Here is a 23,409-nt window from a genome sequence, read left to right on the forward strand (position 1 = left end):
TCACAATTGACATTTCAGTTCTGACTCTCCCCCTTTTTCTTCCCTTTCTTCTTTTTAGACAGTGGCTTACTATATAGTCCATGCTGGCCACAAACTCACAATCCTCCTGTCTCAGCCTCCCCAGTACTTAGGGTCACAAATGTGTGCCACAATGCCTGGCCAGTTTCTGATGCCTCCTTATCTCTTCATTCTTATTTCTTAAGTCAAAACCTAGAGCATCATACTTTTCTATCTTCTCATACCTTTCATCCAGCCTTTAAAAAATCTAATTACAAAGCCAGGTGTGGTGGTACATACATTTAACATGGAGACTGAGGTAGGAGGATCACCATGAGTTTTAGGTCAGCCTCGGCTACACAGTGAGTTCTAAGTTAGCCTGAAAAAGAGTGAAGCCTTGCCTCAAAAATCAATAATGAGGGAAATAAAAATAAACCTAAAATCCTCTACCTACAATCCAATTACTTACTATCAGCAATGCAGATGCTCCAGACCAAGTCTCTATCACTGCTTTCCTGGCAGGTTTGCCTCCTATTCCCATTTCTGCCCTCTTGTAGCCCATTTTCCTACTTCAGACTGCGTCCTTTGCAGATAAAGATGTGAGACCATATTTCTGTCATGCTAAAAATCTCCATAAGCTTCTATTCACACTTGCAATAGAATCCAAAGTACATATTATGACCCGTAAAGCCCTGTGTGATAATGTCTGTCTACTATCATCTCTGTCACTGTCCCTTATACATGATGCTGTCACACTAGCCTCCTTGCTGACCTTTGATTTTGCTTGTGCTGGCATATTTGGTATTCCTCTGATTTCCTCAAGATCCACTCAGCATTCATCCAGCAGAAAGCTCGTGTGTCCCTCGGCTCTTTAGAGAAGTCTCTGTGATCACTCAACATAACGTAGTACATCTCTTCTGTCATCTCATCATTGTATGCTGCTGTCTTTCTTACTAGATAGTACCACTGCCTGTCCATTGTATGTTTTGTTTATTACTCTTACTAGAATTAAGTTCTTTTTTAAAAACATATTTATTTATTAGAGAGAGAGGGAGAGGGAGAAAGGGCACACCAGGGCCTCTAGCCACTGCAAATAAGCTTCAGACACATATGCTACCTTATGCATCACTGGGGAATCGAACCTGGGTCCTTAGACTGCAGGACATGCCTTAATCACTAAGTCATCTCCCCTGCCCTAGAATTAAGTTCTGAGATAAGATGAGACATTGTGCACTGTCACTTCCCAAAGCCTTGAAGAGTAGCACAAAAGATGAGATGAATACTTGTTTGTAGAAGGAACAAATAGGCTACAGTGATGGCATATGGTGAAAGGATAGCTGGAGGGTGGGTGGGAGAAGGTGTGGCCTTAGCTGGAGAGTTTTAGAGAAGACTGGGCTAAAGAGTTGCATGGCTTTCATTTGGCTTTGTAATTGCTCACCCTTCTATTTATTTTAAAAATTGTTCATGTTCACTATTTTCTTTCTTTTCTTTTTTCTTCTTGTTTTTTCAAAGGTAGGGTCTGTCTCTATCCCAGACTAACCTGAAATTCACTCTGTATTCTCAGGGTGGCCTTGAACTCACAGTGATCCTCCTACCTCTGCCTCCTGAGAGTGCTGGGATTAAAGGTGTGTACCACCACGCCCGGCTACTTTCATTTATTTATTTTTTTGGGGGGGTGCTAAGCCATCTCTCCAGCTTCATGTTCAGTATTTAAAATTTAACATTTATATCTCTCTTTAGACTCCCATCCCACTGCACTCCCACTGATAACCCTTAACTACCTGTTCAGACATTTTTTCTTTTTTTTTTTTTTAACTTATTTATTAATTTATTTGAGAGAGAGAGGCAGATAGAGAGACAGAAAGAGAGATTGCCTAAGAGCAAGCCAGGGCCTCTAGCTACAGCAAATGAACTCCAGACACATGAGCCACTTTGTGCATCTCACTTATGTGGATCCTGGGGAATTGAACCTGGGTCCTTAGGCTTCATGGGCCTTAACTACTAAGCCACCTCTCCAGTCCCTGTTCAGATACTTATAAACCTTCATTATTCTTTATTGGTAATTTTTTTTGCAAAGGTAATCAATTATAACCTAATTTAAGATTTTTAAATGCCTTTTATGCCTAGCTTTTATTTTTGTATTTTTATTTTATTTTATTTGGTTTTTCAAGGTAGGGTCTCACTCTGGCCCAGGCTGACCTGGAATTCACTAGTCTCAGGGTGGCCTTGAACTAACGGTAATCCTCCTACCTCTGCCTCCCGAGTGCTGGGATTAAAGTCATGTGACACCATGCCAAACTGTAATTTTATTTTTATTTAAGAAAATCTTGCTTTTCCCCCTAAGAAGCAGCATCTGTCTGTTCTGGATCTCTTGATGGAGTTGAATACTCAGAGCGAAAGGAGAAGGGCATTGTGAAGATGACTGTGCCCAGGACACTTGCTTTTTGCTATCTATCCTTACTTTGGCAGAGAGAAACAATTACTCTTTCAGACCTTTTGAGGTAAGCTAAACTTATTTTATGTTAACATCTTTGCTAAGTGTCTGAGTGAGCTAAGAAACCATCTTTGGGTGTTATGAATTTTATATAAGAAATATATAAAAATGAGGAAAAGTCTGGAATGGTTGAGTAGTATGTTAGTTACCTTTCTTACTACTGTTATCAAAAACCTACAAAAAAGCAAGTTGAAGGAGGAAAGGATTAAGTGGAAAGGATTATCATCTAATATGGCGGGGAAGGCATGGCAGCTTGCTCCAATCTGGGCAGATCAGGAAGTAGCAAAAGCTGAATGCTGGTGTTTCACACACTCACTTTGGTGTGTATGTGTGTGTGTGTGTTTTCAAAGTAAGGTCTCACTCTAGCCCAGGCTGACCTGGAATTCACTATGTAGTCTCAGGGTGGTCTTGAACTCATGGCAGTCCTCCTGCCTCTGCCTCCTGAGTTGGTGGGATTAAAGGCAGATGCCACCAAGCCCAGCTTTACTTTGTTTTTGTAAACTTTTTTATTGACAACTTACGTAAATAAAACAATACACCATGATCCTTCCACTAATTTCCCTTTTTTTCTTCTCTCCCTGCCAATTCCCCCCTCCACTAAATCCTTTCGTCTTTACAAATTTTCTTCTGTTTTGATATCATCATTTTCTCCCTGTTATTGTGCAGGTCTTGTGTCAATATCATCAGCTACTGTGAGGTCATGAATATCTAGACCACTTTGTGTCTAGAAGACAGTATTGTAAGCATTCCTTCCTTCCTTTGGCTTTTACATTCTTTCTGTCACCTTTTCTACAATGGTGCAGAATTCCCAAGAAGGAGTCTTAAATATTTTCTAAGAAAAAATGAACAGATGATTTTAACACTAACAAAATAGTGATTAATAGTTATACAAAATCATATATTGGTGTTGTAAGTCCTAAAATATAGGTTGTCTGTTTATGAGGAAAAATAGGAAACAAAACTTTGGAATACTCAGTTATACAAATAGTAGGCATTAAATATTTCAAGGTAGTTCACAGGATTTTAGAAAAGTAGAAAGATTGTTCTTAAGAAATAGTCAGGGCTGGAGAGATGGCTTAACAGTTAAGGCGCTTGCCTGCAAAACTTAAGGACTCAGGTTTGATTCCCCAGCACCCACATAAGCCCAATGCACAGGTGGCACATGAATCTGGAGTTTGTTTGCAGTGGCTAGAGGCCCTAGTGTGCCCATTCTCTATCTGTCTTTCTCTTCCTCTCTTAAATAAATAAATAGAAGTAGTTATTTGAGCCAAGCATGGTGGTGGTGCCTTTAATACAAGAACTTGGGCTGAGGTAGGAGACCACCCTGAGAGTGCATAGTGAATTCCAGGCCAGCCTGGGATAGATAGAGTGAGACCTTACCTCAAGAAAATTAAAAAAAAACAACAAGTACTAACGCCTATCTCAGGCTATAGAATTTTATCATTAATGACTTTAATCTACTATAGGGTTGTGTATCAGAAATAATTTCTTAATAGATGAATCAAAATCCTTAGCATGTTAATTTTTTTCTTTTCCTTAAATGTGTTCTGAGTAATAGTGTTAGGTTTAATTAGAATGGAGAGTGCCTTTAGAGTACAGATCTGGAGCCAGACTCCTGTCTCTGCCATTTAATTGCTATGTGACATTGAGTAAGTTTTAAAATTTCTCTCTGCCTGCTTCCTCATTGATAAAATGGGGCTAACAATAATACCTACGTCTTAGGATTATAACTACTTTCAGTAATTAGTACTACACGAGAAGCACTTAGAAGTTTGTCTGGAACATAATTAGAACTCATGCTAGTCATGCTTGTTTGTTTTCATCACCACCGTCGTCATCTTCATTATTGGCACTTGGCCCTTTTATTAAATAAAATGCTTCTAGTAAATGATGAGAGTGCCTTTGAATTTAGACACAGTAACCACATACAAAGCTTTTCTCAGGTGTGATTAACTCTGCATGCTGATAGCCTCTGATTCAGTCAATTTTTCTCTTAAGTTGAAAAGCTCATCTTGCTTTGTATGCCCTCACTGGGTGACATCATCCTCTCCCAAGGCTTTAATTATTATCTATATGTTGATGACTCCCAACTTTATATCACCAGCTCAAACTTGCCTGCTGAGGACATACCTATATATTCATTGTACAGCTGTACAGCTGTCTACTGGGTACAGGCACTTTACGTCTTTATAGTATCTCAAAATTGGTATGACTACAGAGTAGCTCACAGTCTCCCTCATCCAGCTTCCTCTCGGTGCTTCCCTTTTGGGCGTCCTGGTGTCTCCTATGTAGAAACCTCAGGGCTAGCCTTGATTCTTTTCTCTCTGTTCATACACAGTTAGCTGTTATATCCTGTCTCTTCCAAAATAACTCAAAAGTACTCTTTTCTCTATTCCCCATATCTCTGTTCTCGCTTAGATTACTTAATGATTTCCTAACAGCACTGTGTCTGCAGTCTTGTAATTTCTATCCATTTTCCTCCTGATAACCAGAGGGATCATTCACAAAGATTCCTAGTCATGTCTTCAGAGCTGGGCCAAGGGGCTTGCTAGCCATCCTAGGCAATCTTCAAATGATCAGCAAAACTAGAAATCTAATGAGTTGGAGAAAGTCTTTATTTACCTGAAATTATTCTTGGGAAAAATACTGTGTTTGAATGGAATAATGCCAGGAAGGTTGTAGTCCCGATTCCTCCTGCCTTGTTCATTCTCTCCTTCTATCATACTTCTCTTCCCCTGCCAAGGAGAATTCCAGGATGCTTTCAAGGAGATTGGCTGTCCTTGGCTGGAGGCCTTTCTTTCTGCTCTGTGGGATGTACCTGTTGGGGACACAGTTTAATGGCCTGAGGCAGTAGGAGAAAGGGCTGCCACCATTCTGTGGATTTTACATGATGGGGGCAGAGATTAGTTGCTTGGGGCAGTAGGAGAAAGGGCTGCCACCACTGACCCTCATGCTCTGCTTTTTTCCCAGAAAAGCCCCAAGCCATAGGTTCTCAAAGTGTGGCTTTCAGTCATCTTCAGCATTATCTGAAAACTTGAAAGAATTGCAACCCCTTAGACCCATCCTAGATCTTCTGAATCAGAAACTTTAGAGTATGCCTGGTAATCTCTGTTTTAATAAGCCTCCCAGGGGATTCTTAAAGATGTTAAAGTCTCAGAACTACTGCCAAGCTTGAAAAACTAAAGACTCATCTGAAGGGAGTTAGCTGTTAGCCTCCACAGACCAGCTTATGTATCATGTAGCTTACATTGATTATATGTTAGTCCCTTGTTTGACTCTTCCAAGCATCCATAGTCCTTAGGATAAGTTCATAGACTTTCACATCACATGTAAAGGACCCTGTCTGTCTTAAACTAGTAATTGAAAATAACATTTTTTTCCACAAATAAATCTTTGAATATCTCCTGTACTCAGATATCTCCCTAGAGTTTAGACTCTTGAGATGTAGGTCAAGTCCCTGCTCTCATGATGTTGAAGATTAGAGGAGGAAACAGATGAACAAATACATAAATGAGAAAGCGCAGTCCAGTATATTGAAATAAATAATGTGAGAGAGAATGGCTAAATGGCTGCTAGATGGTTGTTAGGAAAGATGAGATTTGAGCTGCACTTGGAATTAATGTACAGCCACCCTTTGAGGATCACAGGTGCTGACATTCAGGATGAGACGTTGTTAGTGCCAAGCCTTAAAGCAAGAAGATGAATAGTGTGATTGGTGGAAGAGAATTGAGAGGAGGAGGGGAAGGTGAGGACAGAGAAATGATGAGCAGGACAGATATATGTCATTATAGGCCGTATTAGGGATTAAGAATTTTTTTTTTATTTTTGTTTTGAAGTAGTATCTTACTCTAGCCCCGGCTGACCTTGACCACACCCAACCGCAAGCACCTTTTTAAACTGCTGAGGTATCTCCCCAGCTCCAAAATGTGTCTTTTCTAAAAGGAATTTCAAACTCAGATATAAACTGGAAAGATGAGGCTGGACGTGGTGGTGCACGCCTTTAATCCCAACGCTTGGGATGCAGAGATAGGAGGATTGCCGTGAGTTCGAGGTCACCCTGAGACTACATGGTGAATTCCAGGTCAGCCTGGGCTAGTGTGAGACCCTATCTTGAAAAACAACAAAAAAAAAACACCTAGAAAGAGATTTGAGAATAGTGCTGTTTATAAATGGCGACTGATAGTTAAAACTATCCATCTCTCAAGACTTGCTTGGAAGTATATCTCAGGCTGTTTTTTTTTTTTTTAATATATTTATTTATTTGAGAGAGAAAGAGAGAATGGGCATGCCAGGGCCTCCAGCCACTGCAAACAAACTCCAGGTACATCCACCCCCTTGTGCATCTGACTTACATGGGTACTGGAGAATGGAACCTGGATCCTTTGACTTTGCAGGCAAATGCCTTAACCACTAAGCCATCTCTCCAACGGGCTGGTTTCTTTTCCCTTTATTCCTGTAGCACTGAGGATGTTTCTCCTTCATTCTGAACTTTGCATGCTTCTAGCATGTATTACCACATGGAGATCAAGACTGGATAAAGGGCTAGAAATGGCTCAGCAGTTAAGGTGCCTGCCTGCAAAAGCCTAACAACCTGGGTTCAACTCCCCAGTACCCATAATTCCGCAGCACCCAAGTAAAGCCAGATGTACAAAGTGGCACATGCATGTGGAGTTTATTTACAGTGGCAGGAGGTCCTGGTGCACCTATTCCCTCTGTCTCTCTTTTTCTCTATCTCTCTTTTTTGCAAATAAATAAATAAATAAATTTTTTAATTTTTTTTTTTTATTTGAGAGAGAGAGAGAGAATGGACGTGCAAAGGCTTCCAGCCATTGCAAACTAATTCCAGATGCATGCACTCTCTTGTGCATTACGTGGTTACTGGGTAATCGAACCGAAGTCCTTTGGCTTTACAAGCAAGCGCTTAACCACTAAGCCATGTCTCCAGCCCAAAAATATTTATTTTCTTCAAATTTTTATTAACAACTTCCATGATTATAAAAAATATCCCATGGTAATGTCCTGCCTCCTCCCACTTTCCCCTTTGAAACTCTATTCTCCATCATATCCCCTCCCCCTCTCAATCAGTCTCTTTTATTTTGATGTCATGATCTTTAAGGTTTGGAGAGATGGCTTAGTGATTAAGGCGCTTGCCTGTGAAGCCTAAAGACCCAGATTTGCCAGGACCTATGTAAGCCAGATGCACAAGGTGGTACGTGCTTCTAGAGTTTGTTTGCATACCCATTCTCTATCTGCCTCTTTTTCTCTCCCTCTCTCAAATAAATAATTTGTTTTTTAACCAAAAGATTAAACCAGGCGTGGTGGCACATGCCTTTAATCCCAGCACTCAGGAGGCAGAGGTAGGAAGATTGCCATGAGTTTGAGGTCATCCTGAGACTACACAGTGAATTCCTGGACAGCCTGGTCTAGAGTAAGAGCCTACCTCAAAAAACAAAAAGGACTGAGTAAATTATAATACACTAGCATGATATAATTCTAGATTTTTTGTTTTGTTTTCCGAGGTAGTATCTCACTCTAGCCCAGGCTGACCTGGAATTCACTGGGTAGTCTCAGGGTAATCTTGAACTCATGGCGATCTTCCTATCTCTGCCTCCCAAGTGCTGGGGATAAAGGCATGCACCACCACGCCTGGCATAGTTAATTTATTTTTTAATGTTTTATTATTTATTTATTTGGGAGAGAGAGAGAGAAAGAGGCAGATACAGAGGAAGAAAGAGAATGGGCATGCCAGGGCTGCCAGCTACCACAAACTCCAGATGCATGCACCACCTTGTGCCAGGCCATTGTGCATCTGGCCTACATGGGTACTGAGGAATTAAACACAGGTCTTTAGGCTTCACAGGCAAGTGCCTTAACCACTAAGCCATCTCTCTAGCCCCTAAATAGTTTGTTTGTTTATTTATTTATTTTGGCTTTTCAGGGTAGGGTCTTACTCTAGCCCAGGCTGACCTGGAATCCATGTGTAGTCTCAGTCTGGCCTCGAACTCACAGTGATCCTTCTACTTCTGCCTTAAGTACTAGGATTAAAGATGTGTGCCACCATGCCTGGTTTTATTTTTATTTTATTTATTTATTTGCAAGGTGTGGGAGAGAAGGAAAGCGAGAATGGGCACACAAGGGCCTCTTACTACTGCAAATGAGCTCCAGATACATATACCACTTTGTGCATCTAGCTTTATGTGGGTACTGGGTAATTGAGCCCAGGCAGTTAGGCTTTGCAAGCAAGTTCCTTAATTGCTGAGCCATCTCTTCAGCCTCCTCTAGATAGTTTTTGAAGTGATATGCATATATCACATCATGGATATAAAATACTAAACCAAAATTATAGTTCCAAAATTATATGAATATTGATTACTATGTACAAATATTTTATATAAACTAAAGAAACAGCAAAAACCTAGCTGGGAATACTTTCTTAATATTTTTACCAAAATTTATTTAATTCTCAACTTCTAATAGATTAAATGCTAAAGCAGATTTTAATCTTGAAATTAAACTTGGATCAAGTTTTTCTATTAATTTCTAGAAAGCTGATAGCCACATGTCACCAGCTGTAGCAACAGAGACAGAGGCAGTGTACCACTTATATATTTCTGCATCTATCTTATTTTTCATGACACTTTGCTTATTTAAGAGTTGCATACATGATCACCATTTCTCATTCTTAATCTTCCTTCTCTACTTTGTTTTTCTCAACATTTTCCCCTACTTAATGTACTGTAAATTTATTATCTTGCTGTATTGGTCATCTTTCTCTTCTCAGAGTATAAGCTCAATGGGAAGAAGAATGTTTGCCTGTTTGGTTCACTGCTCTATCCCCACTGCCTGGGATGGCGCTAGATATGTGTGGTACTTAGTGAGTAGATTATAAATAAGTACATTTGTCCACTTTTAGGTATATATAGTTTTATTCAAACTCACTATTTGACTCAATGTTTGACCTACTGTGTACAAGACATTAGGATAAAATGGTAAGCAAGCAGGCAAGTTTCATTCACTTAACAGTTTCTGCAACATGTGCTTGGAGAGGCCCTGAGGATAGAAGAGCAGAGAAGGAAGCAGGAACAAGGAAGGTCTCCCTGAAGAAGTAATCTCCATGATGAATAGGATCTAGAGATGGAAGGGATGTTGAGTTTGGTGGCCTAGTGATAAACTGACAGATATATATTTCCTAGACATATTTTATCTGTGTAGCTACAAACTTAAGACAATTACTAGATAATTGGCTAAGAGGTATAAAAGCAGTAGACTTAAAATTACATGGGAGATGGCCTATTCTTAACTATTTATTTTGAAATCAGAGGCTTTCGGAAAAAGTTTACTCTGCAAAGCAAGTACAGAGTGCATAACTCTGATTGAGACTTTATTTCTATAAATACAGATTTGTTGAAGAGGGCCATATACCATACATAAATGCTTTTCAGCTTTTTCCAGAAGAGATGAAATTATATGGGCGTGACAAAGGAATCTTTGCTATAGAGGTAAGTTCTTTTTTTGCATTGTAGTCACTAACAAGACGACGTTATAATGGTTTGTTTTTTGTCTGATGTAGTATTTGATGTCAGTTTTCTAAAATGCCCAAGTCTAACTTCTGTTATAGGCAAACATTAAATATCGGTTATAATTTAATGAAGAGTAAGATTTACTTTTTTTTATTTTCCTTATGTGAATTCTTCAATGGATACGTGTGTTTTAGTTATTTGTATACTATGTTGCTTTGGAGGAAGGAGAAGACAGTATTGTCTTGTTTGAAGAGGTATTATTTATTAATTTTGGTGGGTGCATATGCGTGATGTGTGTGTATGGTATGTGCATGTTTGTGTACAGACGCGCATGCGCCATACACCTGCATGCATGAAGAGGCTAGAGTAGGGCATTGATATCCTCATTTATTGCTTTTCCATCTTATTTCTCTCAATGTCTCTCACTGAATTTGGTGCTCACAGTTTTTTAGCTAGACCGGTCAACCAGGGAGCCCTAGAATCTTCCTTTCTTCACCTACCTCAATACTGGGGTTACAGGCATGGCCAACTTACTACATGGATGCTGGAGATCAGATTCAGGTCCTCAGCCAGGCATGGTGGCACACGCCTTTAATCCCAGCACTCGGGAGGCAGAGGTAGGAGGATCGCCGTGAGTTCGAGGCCACCCTGAGACTACAGAGTGAATTCTAGGTCAGCCTGGGCTAGAGTAAGACCCTACCTTGAAAAACAAAAAAAGAAAAAATTCAGGTCCTCATGTTTGTCCATCAAGCATTCTTACCCCTAGCCATTCCTCCTCCCAAGAGACAGTATTTTAAAGTCTTCCACTTGTGTTTGTCTTTATTGTTTTCTTTGAGACAAGATCTCTCTTTGTAAAGTAGGCTGGCTTTGAACTCACAGGTCTCTTGCCTCAGCTTCCTGAGTACTGGGATTACAGTACACCAGACACCTGACTTAGTTTATTTTTATCTAGACCTGTTTTCTAACAGAAATGCTTCTGTCCTTTAGTTATGAGTTTTTATGAGTAATTATAATATTCAAAAACTCACCTCCCATTTGTTCTTTATTGGAAGGTTTTCAGTATGCCTAATATTAGTATGGAATGTTGTCTCCATTTACCCACTCAAGGAATTAATTTCGTAGACTTCTATGACCTTTGTGATCTTGATCCCTGGAATTCACTATGTAGTCTTGGGGTGGCCTCAAACTCACAGCGTTGGCCTCAAATTTACATCCTACCTCTGCTTCTTGAATACTGGGATTAAAGACGTGTGCCAACACCTGGTTTCCAGCCCATTTTATAAAAAAAAAAAAAAAAAAAAAAAAATTTATTTTATTTATTTGCAAGCAGAGGGATGGAAGGAGGGAGGTGGGGTAGGGAAGAGAGAGAACCATAAGGCCTCTTTCAACTTTGTGCATCTGGCTTTATTTGGGTTCTAGGGAAGCAAATAACCTTAAATCAAGCAAAACTTATCAACAGAAATTGAGTGGTAAATGCCTCTGAGAAATCATGGTAAATCCTCCTCAGTAGGATGATTCAGAACATGTTGGCAATTAAGGGAGAAGAGAAAGGTAGAGAGCAGAGGGAGTAGGGGAAGAAAAAAAGCAGACAGAGAGAAGAGGGAGAGTTTGGGGCTGGAGAGATGACTCAGGGGTTCAGGATCTTGATTGCAAAGCCTGACAGCCTGGTTTCAATTCCCCAGTACCCACATAAAGCCGATGCACAAGGTGCAGCATGTAGGTGGAGGCAGGGTACTTGCACATTTCAGCCTGGTTTACACAGACAGAACTAGTCTCAAAAATAAAATAAAAATAAAGTAAAATAAAATGGGCCTGGAGTGGTGGCCCATGTCTTTAATCCCAGCACTCAGGAGGCAGAGGAAGGAGGACTACTTTGAGTTCAAGGGCACCCTAGAACTACAGAGTGAGTTCCAGGTCAGCCTGGGCTAGAGTAAGACTCTACCTCAAAACCAAAAAAAATATTAAAAATTAATAAATAGGCCAGATATGGTGGTGCATGCCTTTAATCCCAACATTTGGGAGGCTGAGGTAGGAGGATCTCTCTGAGTTCAAGGCCAGCCTGTAGCTGCAGAGTTTCAGGTTAGTCTGGGCTAGAGTGAGACCCTAACGAAAAAAATTTTTAAAAAGAGCTGGAGAGATGTCTTAGCGGTTAAGGTGCTTGCCTGAGTAGTCCACAGACTCAGGTTTGATTCCCTAGTTTTTATGTAAGCAGATGCATAAAGTGACACATACCTGGAGTTCATTTATAATGCCTAGTAGCCCTGGTGTGCCCATTCTTTATCTCTTGCAAATAGATAGAAATTTTTACTGGGCCTGGTGGCACATACCTTTAGTCCCAGCACTTGTGAAACAGAGATAGGATTGCCATGAGTTCAAGGGCAGACTGAGACTACATGGTGAATTCTAGGTCAGCCTGGGCTGGAGTGAGACCCTACCTTGAAAAACAAATAACAACAACAAAATAATAATAATACTTGTGCAGGCTGGTGGCTGGAGATATGGCTCAGTGGTTAAAGGCACTTGCTTGCAAAGCCTGAAGGTCCAGGTTCAATTTCCTAGTACTCAAATAAAAACCTGATGTACATAGTTATTTGCATATTTTGTTAGTACCTGAAATTATTTTGTTGTCTTTAATTTTTGTAGTATTGAGGATTCAACCTAGGATCTCATGTATTTTAGGCATATGCTCTGACATTGGATTTTATCCCCAGCATTTTGTGGTATTTTTATTCATTTGTTCAATACAAGTTATTCTCTCTGAACTCTGCCTGCAGATTTTAGCTGCCTTAACTCTTAGAATCCACTCTGAAGGAAAATACTTAGTAGCAGAGGCCAGTAAGTTGAAAAGGAGATATAAAGGGAAGAGAAAGGAAGGGAGGAAGGTACTTAATAGGTTGGTATTGTATATATGTAAGTACAATGATTGAGATGGGGAGGTAATATGATGGAGAATGGAATGTCAAAGGGGAAAGTGTGGGGGGGAGGGAGGGTATTACCATGGGATTTTTTTATAATCATGGAAAATGTTAATAAAAATTAAATTAAAAAAAAAAGAATCCACTCTGAGCGCTGGCCATGGGGCTGGTTCACTTTCTGCCCCTTGTAGTTGCAGGCTGCAAGTGCCTCCAGCAGTAAGCTGGGGCCATGTGTTTCTACTGGGGGTTATAGTCTTGTGTTGCGTATTGTCTAGTGCCTCAAAACTTTTCCATACATTTCCCAGTTCTCTGCTGTTTATGGTGGAGTCAATTCCCATAGAAATTAATCTTCCATGAATAGAAACAGAAGTGTTCCAAGAGCCAATTTCTGAACATTTAAAAATAGAATATTCAAGCCCGGCATGGTGGCGCACATCTTTAATCCCAGCACTTGGGAGGCAGAGGTAGGAGGATCACTGTGAGTTCGAGGCCACCCTGAGACTACATAGTTAATTCCAGGTCAGCCTGAGCTAGAGTGAGACTCTACCTTGAAAAACCAAACAAACAAACAAACAAACAAAAATAGAATATTAAAATGCCAAACAGTTCTTTATCAAATGCCTACAACCATTGCATTGCTCATTCATGTTTAGCTTTTTAAAAATTGTTTTCTGTAGGGCTGGAGAGATGGCTTAGCGGTTAAGCACTTGCCTGTGAAGCCTAAGGACCCCGGTTCGAGGCTCGGTTCCCCAGGTCCCACGTTAGCCAGATGCACAGGGGGCGCATGCGTCTGGAGTTCGTTTGCAGAGGCTGGAAGCCCTGGCGCACCCATTCTCTCTCTCTCCCTCTATCTGTCTTTCTCTCTGTGTCTGTCGCTCTCAAATAAATAAATATTTTTAAAAAATTAAAAAAAAATTGTTTTCTGTGATCATAAGTACTGTCACTAGTATGATCTTCAGGTAATGGAAATTTTCCTATTGCTGGCAGTGTAACTTAGTGGTAGAGGACTTGCCTAGGAAAGTTTTTCTCTACATGGACCTTGTTTTTACAGGGTCATGGTTTGGGTTATCTAGAATGTTTATCTTAGTAATAATCTTTTCATTGTTTCTTTATTAATAGCATTTTACTTTTTGGTTTTTATTTTTTTAATTTTTTTTTAAATTTTGCTTTTGGTATTTCAAGGTAGGGTCTCCCTCTAGCCCAGGCTGACCTGGAATTCATTATGTGGTCTTAGGGTGGTCTTGAACTCACGGCGATCCTCCTATCTCTGCCTCCCAAGTGCTGGGATTAAAGATGTGCACCACCATGCCTGGCTTCTAATATTTTATTTTTATTTATTTATTTGAGAGAGAGAAAGAGGTAGAGAGAGAGGAAGAGAATGGGTGCACCAGGGCTTCCAGCCACTGCAAACAAACTCCAGATGTATGCGCCACCTTGTACACCTGGCTTATGTGGGTCCTGGGTTATCGAACCAAGGTCCTTTTGGCTTTGCAGGCAAGTACCTTAACCGCTAAGCCATCTCTCCAGCTCCTATTTTTTATCATTTTTATTTATTTATTTATTTATTTGAGAGCGACAGACACGGAGAGAAAGACAGATAGAGGGGGAGAGAGAGAATGGGTGCGCCAGGGCTTCCAGCCTCTGCAAACGAACTCCAGACGCATGCGCCCCCTTGTGCATCTGGCTAACGTGGGACCTGGGGAACCGAGCCTCGAACCGGGGTCCTTAGGCTTCACAGGCAAGCGCTTAACCGCTAAGCCATCCAGTCCCTATTTTTTGGTTTCTCTAAGTAGGGTTCTCACTCTAGTCCAGGCTGACCTGGAATTTACTATATAATTTCAGGCTGGCTTCAAACTCACAGCAGTCCTCCTACCTGAGCCTCCTGAGTGCCAGGACTAAAGGTGTGTGCCACCACAGCCAGCTCTATTAATAGTATGTTAATTGACAAGTCATAGTTATATACATTTATAGGATACATTGTGATGTTTTAATATATGTATATCATTTGGATTAATGATGTTATCTAAGTAACATATATATAACTTTATTTCACCTATCTATTTCTTTCTTTGATATATTAAGGATTGAACTCAGGGCCTTGGATATTCTATGCAAGCACCCTACCACTGACTTACTTCTTCAACTCCTTTTTATTTTTACCTTGAGACAGTCTTGTTAAGTTTCCTAGGCTGGCTTTGAACTTGTGATCCTTTTGGCACATTTCCCTAGTACCTGGGATGATAGGTCTGTGCCACCACCACTGAATTTACCTATCTACTTGTTGTTGTTGCTCTTGCTTTTATTTTATTACTTTTTTTTTGGTTTGTTTTTCAAGGTAGGGTGTCGCTCTAGCCCAGGCTGACCTGGAATTCTCTATGTAGTCTCAGGGTGGCCTTGAACTCACAAAGATCCTTCTGCCTCTGCCTCCCGAGTGCCAGAATTAAAGCTGTGTGCCACCATGCCTGGCTCTGCTCCCTTTTTTTTTTTTTTTCAAGGTAGGGTCTCATTGTAGCCCAAGCTGACCTGAAACTCCCTATGTAGTCCCAGACTGGCCTCGAATTCCCAACAGCTTTCCTACTTATGTCTCCCGAGTGCTGTGATTAAAGGCATGCACCTCCACTCCTGTTCTTTACTTTTTATTTTTGTTGTGACATTTGAAACTTTTTCTCTTGGTTATTTATTTATTTTTGCTATTCTGAGGTAGAATCTCATTCTAGTCCAGGCTGACCTGGAATTCACTATGTTGTCTCAGGCTGATCTACTTACCTCTGCCTCCCAAGTGCTGGGATTAAAGGCATGTACCACCACACCCGGCCCTCTTAGTCAAAACTGCAGAATTTTTCTTTCTTTCTTAAGTCACAATATATTGTTGTTTTTCCTTTGGGGATATGTATATGTGTGTGAGGTATGCATGTATGTGCATAGATAAGTTCACATGTATGGGAGCCAGAGGTTGGTATTGGGTGTCTCCCTGATTGCTTTCCACTTTATTTACTGAGACAGGTCTCTCACTTGAACCCAGAGCTTACCAACTCAGAAAGTCTTAACTAGCCAAATTACCCTCACGACCTTCTGTCTCCACCTCTGAGTGCTTGGATCACAGGCAGGCTGCCATGCCCACTGAGCATTTACAAGAGTGCCAGCGATCCAAACTCAGGTCCTTGTCCCTTATCCACTGAGTCATCTCCCCAACCTACATACACAATATATTATTGATTACACTTTGCTCTGTAATAAATCTTTTTTTTTTTTTTGGAGGTAGGGTCTCACTCTAGCCCAGATGACCTGGAACTCACTATAGCCCGAGCCTGAGGCTGACCTCAAACTCATAGCAGTTCTCCTACTCCTGCCTCTTGAATTCTGGGATTGAAAACATGCACCATCATAATAAATCTTAAAATTAATTCCTCTTGTCTATGTGCGACTTTATACCCTTTGACCAGCAAATGTCAATGCCCTTTTTCTCCCTAGCTCCCAATATCTGGGAACCACCATTCTATTTTCTACTTCTATGAATTCAAGGTTTTCAAATTCTGCATATTAGTGAGATCATTCAGCATTTGCCTTTCTGTGCCTAGCTTATTTCACTTATTATGATATCCTGTACATTTATCTACACAGTCAAAACTGCAGAATTTTTCTTTCTTTCTTAAGGCTGCATAGTGTTCCATTAGGAATACATCCCACATAATTTTTTATCTATTTATTGATGGACACTTAAAGTGGTTTCATATCTTGGCTATTTTAAATAATGCACCAGTGAACATGAGTGCAGACTTCCCTTTCAACATTCTGATCTCGGTTCCTTTGGTTATGGACCTAGTGAGTTCTATTTTTAGTTTCTTAAGAATATATTTTATTTATTTATTTGCAGACAGAGAGAGAAACAGAGAGAGAATTAATGGGTGTGTCAGGGCCTCTCGCCACTACAAACAAACTCCAGATGCATGCACCAGTTTGTGCATCTGGTTTTATGTGGGTACTGGGAATCATTCCCTAGTTATTAGGCTTTGCAGGCAAGCACCTTAACTGATGAACCATCTCTCCAGCCCTATTTTTAGTTTATTTACTTTTTGTTTTGTTTTCTTGCGTTTTATTTTTCAAGGTAGGGTCTTGCTGTCTCCCAGGATGACCTGGAATTAGTCTCAGAGTAGCCTCAAATTCACAGTGATCCTCCTACCTCAGCCTCCCTAGTGCTGGGATTAAAGGTGTACACCACCATGCCTGGCAGAGAGGAGAGAAAGGGGGGAGGGAGGGAGGATGGGCATGTCAGGGCTTCAAGCCACTGAAAACAAACTCCAGATGCATGTGCCACCATATGCATCTGGCTTACATGGGTACTAGAGAATCAAACCTGGGTCCTTAGGCTTTGCTGGCAAGTGCCTTAACTGCTGAGCCATCTCTCGAGCCTTATTTTTACTTTTTTGAGGAACTTCCACACTTTTTCATAATGGCTATACTCATTTACATTTCCACCAGGAATGTGCAAGAATTCCTTTTTCTCTGCATCTTTACCAATACTTGTTTTCTTTAATGTGTATAGCTACATCTTATTATTACTGGTTTTACTTTTATAAAAATATTTTTATTTATTTATTAGAGACCAGGGGAAGAAAGAGAGAGAGAGAGAGACAGAGACAGAGAACATAAGTGGGCATGCCAGGGCTTCCAGCCACTACAAATGAACTCCAGATGCATGTGTCACTATCTGCATCTGGTTTACATGGGACCTAGAGAATTGAACCTGGGTCCTTAGGCTTCACAGGCAAGCATCTTAGCGACTAAGCCATCTCTCCAGCCCTGTTTTTACTTTTTAATCTCGTTGGAACACTGTGCAGCCTTAAGAAAGAAAAAAAAAAGTTCTGCAGTTATGACTGTGTAGATAAATGTACAGGATATCATCAGTGAAATAAGCTAGGCACAGAAAGGCAAATGCTGAATGATCTCACTAATATGCAGAATTTGAAAACCTTGAATTCATAGAAGTAAAAAATAGAATGGTGGTTCCCAGATATTGGGAGCTAGGGAGAAAAAGGGCATTGACATTTGCTAGTCAAAGGGTATAAAGTTGCACATAGACAAGAGGAATTAATTTTAAGATTTATTATGGGGCTGGAGGGATGGCTTAGTGGTTAAGGCGCTTGCCTGCAAAGCCAAAGGACCCAGGTTCGATTCCCCAGGACCCATGTTAGCCAGCTGCACAAGGGGGCGCTCATGTCTGGAGTTCGTTACCAGTAGCTGGAAACCCTGGTGTGCCAGTTCTCTCTCGCTCGCTCCCTCTTTCTCTAACAAATGAATAAATAAATAAATAAAATATTTAAAAAAAAGATTTATTATGATGGTACATGCTTTCAATCCCAGAATTCAAGAGGCAGGAAATAATCTTACAAGTGGGAAGACCCAGGCCTGAAGTTTTGTGCATCCCCAAGGCCAGGGAGGATAAAAGAAGAAATTTTTAATTTAATTTATTTATTGTTAGAGAGACTGGGAGAGAGAGAATGGGTACATCAGGGCCTCTAGTCCCTGCAAACAAACTCCAAATGCGTGTGCCACCTTGTACATTGTGCATCTGGCTTTATGTGGGTATTGGGAAATTGAATTTGCATCCTTTGGTTTTGCCAGCCAGCACCTTAAATGCTAAGCCATCTCTCCAGCCCTGTGGAATGTTTTCTTTGAAGCAAGTTAATACTGATCAAAACTCAGGATACTGAGTGATAAATGTTGCGAGCATAGAGAGATGAGTAACCTCTAGTGGGTATAGTGACTGTGATAATGTTCCAGTTCCTAAGTGGGCTCATGAGTGTTTATTTATTTTATTTCAGAAGTTATAACACATATGGGCTAGAGAGATGGCTTAGCAGTTAAAGCACTTGCCTGTGAAGCCTAAGGACCCATGTTCTACTCTTCAGATACCATGTTAGCCAGACGCACAAAGGTGAGGCAAGCATAAGGTCACACATGCCCACTAGGTGGTGCATGCGCCTGGAGATTGATTGCAGTAGCTGAGACCCTAGTGTGCCAATTCTCTCCTCTCTTTCTGTCTCTCTTGCTCTCTCTAAAAAATAATAATAATAATTTTTAAAAGTTACAAATATTTTAAATGTACTATCTGGAATTTTCAAAATTTTAAAGGCAGCTAGAGGATATTGTCTAAGAGGAATTTTTAAGAGAGGAGTCAGAGACAAATAGGACACCAGGGTTTTTGTTTGTCTAATAGCTCTAACTATAAGGGGTCAATTCTTTGAGAATTGGGACCATACTTAACTGGTTCTATTCTATAATCCACAAAAACTGACACATGTCAAGGGTCTGTGGTTATTGATTACATGATTTGAAATAGTTATAAAACAGGATAGGTTTAAACTCACTAATTTCTAGAAGAACTCAAATTGTTCTGCTAGGTTATACACACACATAGGGAATTTCCAGAATGCTTCTGATATAATAGTTATTTAATATATTTGAAGATCATTAAATAATAGTATTTGGTTTTAAAAGTTCTGTTAAATGTAAATATATACGGGATATACACTTTTTTTTTCTTTTTTTTTTTTAGGTAGGGTCTTACTTTAGCCCAGGCTGACCTGGAATTGACTATGTAGTCTCAGGGTGGACTTGAACCCATGGTGATCCTACCTTTGCTTCCCGAGTGCTGGGACTAAAGGTGTGTACCACCATACCAAGCTACACTTTTGTTTATAAGCAAGGACATTTAAAATAAGAAACATGAGCTGGAGAAATTGCTTCATGGTTAGGGCTCTATGTGAAGCCTAAGGACCCAGGTTCACTTCCCCAGTACCCACATAAGCCAGATGCTAGTGCATGTGTCTGGAGTTTGTTTGCAGTGGCTAGAGACCCTGGCACACCCATTCTCTCTCTCTGTCCCCCAGTATAATATGCCCACATATATATTAAGAAATATAATTGTAGCAGTATCACTCATATGAAAATCAGTGTGTGAGTTAAGTAGTCTTATCAGTTAATTTGTATTCTTCACCACAACTAAAATACTCAGGTTAGAAAGTATACCTGTCTATGAAGCTACATTCATATTTCTTTTAGCAAAATCACACCTCTTATTTGCCAAGTGAAACCAGTGATTTTATGTGGATTATCTGTGATGTAGTTTGATCATGGCCCTACTATACCCTGGTATCCAGTGAACTCAGCCCAGGGATTTTCCTCCCTATACTTCCTGGGGAAAGAAAATGGCACTTTGCTTTGGCACTAAATATTGACAGCGATATATCTGCTGCAAAAATAATCAGTTAACCCTTCCAGAATCATATTTAAATTGTTTGGGGTTTTTCTGCCCTTCTGGACACTAGCTTTAATCTCCTTTAGTATGGAGCTGTGCAATTGTTTTGTAGATAGACAGAAGTCAGCAAAATCCACAAGATTCTTCCCAGCTCTGATCCTGGGGCCAAAACAGATTTCATCTGTTCAACTGGCAAGTCCTCATAATGATTTCATAATTCTGTATTTGTTCATAATGTTTATTATTTGCTAGTGCAAGTCAACAGCATGTTTCTAAAAAGATCTCATCCTCGGGACAAAAGCCATACTCCATATAGACTAGATTTTGAACATAAAAAGTATTTTTGGTTATTACATGGTAGAGGTGAAATGAGCCCACTTTATGAATTGTAACATATGTGGAACTCATTTTGTCCTTCCTCCATAAAGACTATATTGTAATGCTTTGTTATTGTGTTAGTTTTCCTCTGTAACAGAAAGTCTTGTGGTGAGTTGAGATTAACAGGTGCATATAGTATTAGCTTCTTCTCAGTTGGATCTTAGCTTCAAAACAACAGTAAGAATAAGCAGGGTGCGGCCCTAAACTTCTTTTTATTTTTTTTTTAAATAGCTGAGCAGGAAGTTTGCCTCTGACAGGGTATTGTAATCTGCTTTATCACAGGAGCCTGCTGTTGTGTAACAGAAACTCTAGCTTGTCCTTGCCTGTCTTAAGGCATTGCTTCATGAAGGAAAATAAACTCACTGGAATATTTGTGAAATTCAATAAAATGCTTTCACAAGCACTCCATTTTAATGCATGCTGAAACAATTTACTATAAGTTTATGGTCTTTTAAAAAAACATTAAAGTTGTGATTTCTTACTATTGTAATTAAATGGATCTGTATCACTGTAGAAGCCCTTATGTGTCGTATTTATTATACCTTTTAGACATATCTGTAGCCAAGTGGAGTAAGTGTATACTTTTTTCAAGAAAAAGAGGAAGGCCTGGGATGCCTTCAGCCATGTTTGTTTAACTGACAGGTAGCTTTTCTTCATTGTGTGCTTTGCCTTTGCTCACAAAAGTGCATTCACTCTGCTGCAGTGTGTTGAAACTTTTAAGTGGAAATGGCTTTTCATTAACAAAGGAAGCATTTTCCTCCCCCTTCCATGTCTTGGTTTTCTCCACTAAGTCTTGGCTTCTTCAGCAGCTGTACCTCCACCAGAAATGACAAAAGGTGCAATTGTGCTGGGAGATGGCTGTGAAGATAATTCCATTGAGTGTTGTGTGTGGGCTCCTGGGGACTGTTTTTTCTTCTGTGTCTGGTTTTGTTTTATTTTTGTTATTTCAGCAGATCCAGCACACCTTAAAAGCACCACATCACATCCAAAAAAGCTTTCTAAACCTCTTCTGCACCTTGAGCTGTTTCTTTCTATAAGTTGCTGTTAGTTAGGAGGCCCTCTTTGCCCTGGTAACAGAAGATCTGACACACCACTTAGAAGTGAGGAACAGACAGAGTAGTGAGTACTTGGTTTTCTTTCCAGGCAGGCCGGCCATGGCAGTTCCATCCCTGGCTTTGGAGCAGTCTGGGAGCAAGTAGGAGTATGCAGTAAGCAGCATTTCCAGTCATCTCCTTTTTTTGAGTATGATACCCAGCTCCAGATGGACAGCCCTTGCCTTTTACTTATTTATGTAATCTAATTTGAAGATAACCTCCTTTACCTGCCTCTACCTCTTCATTTTTTTTTTTCAAGTTTCTGGAGAATGGTGCTGATTTTGAAAAGTAACATTTATTTCTGGCAAAAAAATCTTTGAATTCATCTGATAGCCTTAGATGAAAATCTGCTCTCATTCACAGACATTAAACAACTCAAACCACTGGTAGAAACAAAATTTGGACCTAGACACACTTGTCTTCTGTAGATGCAATTTATTCTGCTGGAGACATATAGACAGCAGGGCTACTTTTATCTTTTTGGCCATTTTTTAAAGTTTTTATATATTTTGAATTCTCAGACCACTTTATAAACAAATGATAGGTGATATGCATACTACCCTACCATAGTTCTTGGCAATGTTTCTAAATCCTCTCAAGAATTAGTCCTCACTTCCTAGACTCAGCAGGCAGGGATGTAGAAGAAAGTAGAAATGCATTCTAAAGTGCATCTGCAGCATTGTGAATGTTGATAAACAGCACTCTGACCTTCTCTCTGAAGGGGCAGAGAGAAAAGATGTAATGCAGAGTTAGCCAATCCCATTAAGTGGCACTTTGCCATGGTGATTCATTTTGCCTTGGAGCAATCTTACGCCCTTGTTGAAACTGGGTCCCTCTTGGTTGAAGGATGAAAGGAATCTTCCAGAACTGTCAGTCACTGTTTAAGCACTTCCAAATGAAGGTCTTACTGGATCAAGTTTTAATACACTCCAAGTCTTCAAACATTACTCTAAATTTGTTCACCATCTTACTCAGTAGGCCATGTGTATCCCTTGCAAGTGTTTGTGCAATCTTTGTTAGAATAATAATCTGATAGCTTAAAATCTACCTGAGGGAGATTCAGGTAAGTGTAAGAATAATAGGTGTTCTCATTTCCCCTCATGCCCACTCCTGCCTTCCAGAAATGCTACTGCTAGACAGCATGAGGAAAAACCAGCTGAAGTTGGCATTTGTTCCTGCTTCTCACAGCATCTTAACCATTACTGCAGTGTATGTGCGCATACTTCTCTGTACAGGTTTGCGGCATGAAACCAACTGAGGAGTTTTGCCATTCTACAAGAAAAATGAGGATGGGAAGCCGGTTTAGAATGGCACATAGCTGTAATCCCACCACTCACAATCTGAGGCAGGACAGTTGTGAGATCTAAGCCAGTCTAGACTACATAGTGAGCCCATGTTAAAAAAAAAAAAAAAAAGTAAACAACCTGGAATGCTTGTCCAACCTGCATCTGCTTTAGACCAGCCTTAGAGACTGACTCAGGCAATCTGCTATGGGATCTGCTAAGACGCCTTCGTAATAAGCATCTTGCAAGTGATTGTGATAGAGAGTGCTGTCCAGAGTGCATAAGTCTTATCTCTCTACCTCTGTTCTTCCTTTGTCTTCCACACTATTCCACAAAAAGTTTGAGGTAGTATTTAGACTAACTAGCAGATAAGCCAATGTTCAATATAATCAAAATGTCATTGTCCATGCAAGATTTTAACCAGAATTCTGGTAAGCCTCTTAGTCTACTTACTACATCATGGATTCCAA

General features: G+C 40.1%; 1 protein-coding gene across 3 annotated transcripts in view; it reads left to right on the forward strand.

Moving 5' to 3' along the window:
• The window catches only part of Taf1b (TATA-box binding protein associated factor, RNA polymerase I subunit B), a 76,606-nt gene that overhangs the window by 24,719 nt on the left and 28,478 nt on the right, over window positions 1-23,409 (forward strand). For all 3 annotated transcript variants that reach the window (XM_045149662.1, XM_045149661.1, XM_045149663.1), the window contains exons 7-8: window positions 2,342-2,498; window positions 9,891-9,990. In XM_045149662.1, coding sequence (XP_045005597.1) covers window positions 2,342-2,498; window positions 9,891-9,990 — 257 coding nt within the window. The remainder of the gene's footprint in view (window positions 1-2,341; window positions 2,499-9,890; window positions 9,991-23,409) is intronic.

Source organism: Jaculus jaculus, chromosome 5 (assembly GCF_020740685.1).
Source record: "Jaculus jaculus isolate mJacJac1 chromosome 5, mJacJac1.mat.Y.cur, whole genome shotgun sequence".
Lineage (NCBI taxonomy): Eukaryota > Metazoa > Chordata > Mammalia > Rodentia > Dipodidae > Jaculus > Jaculus jaculus.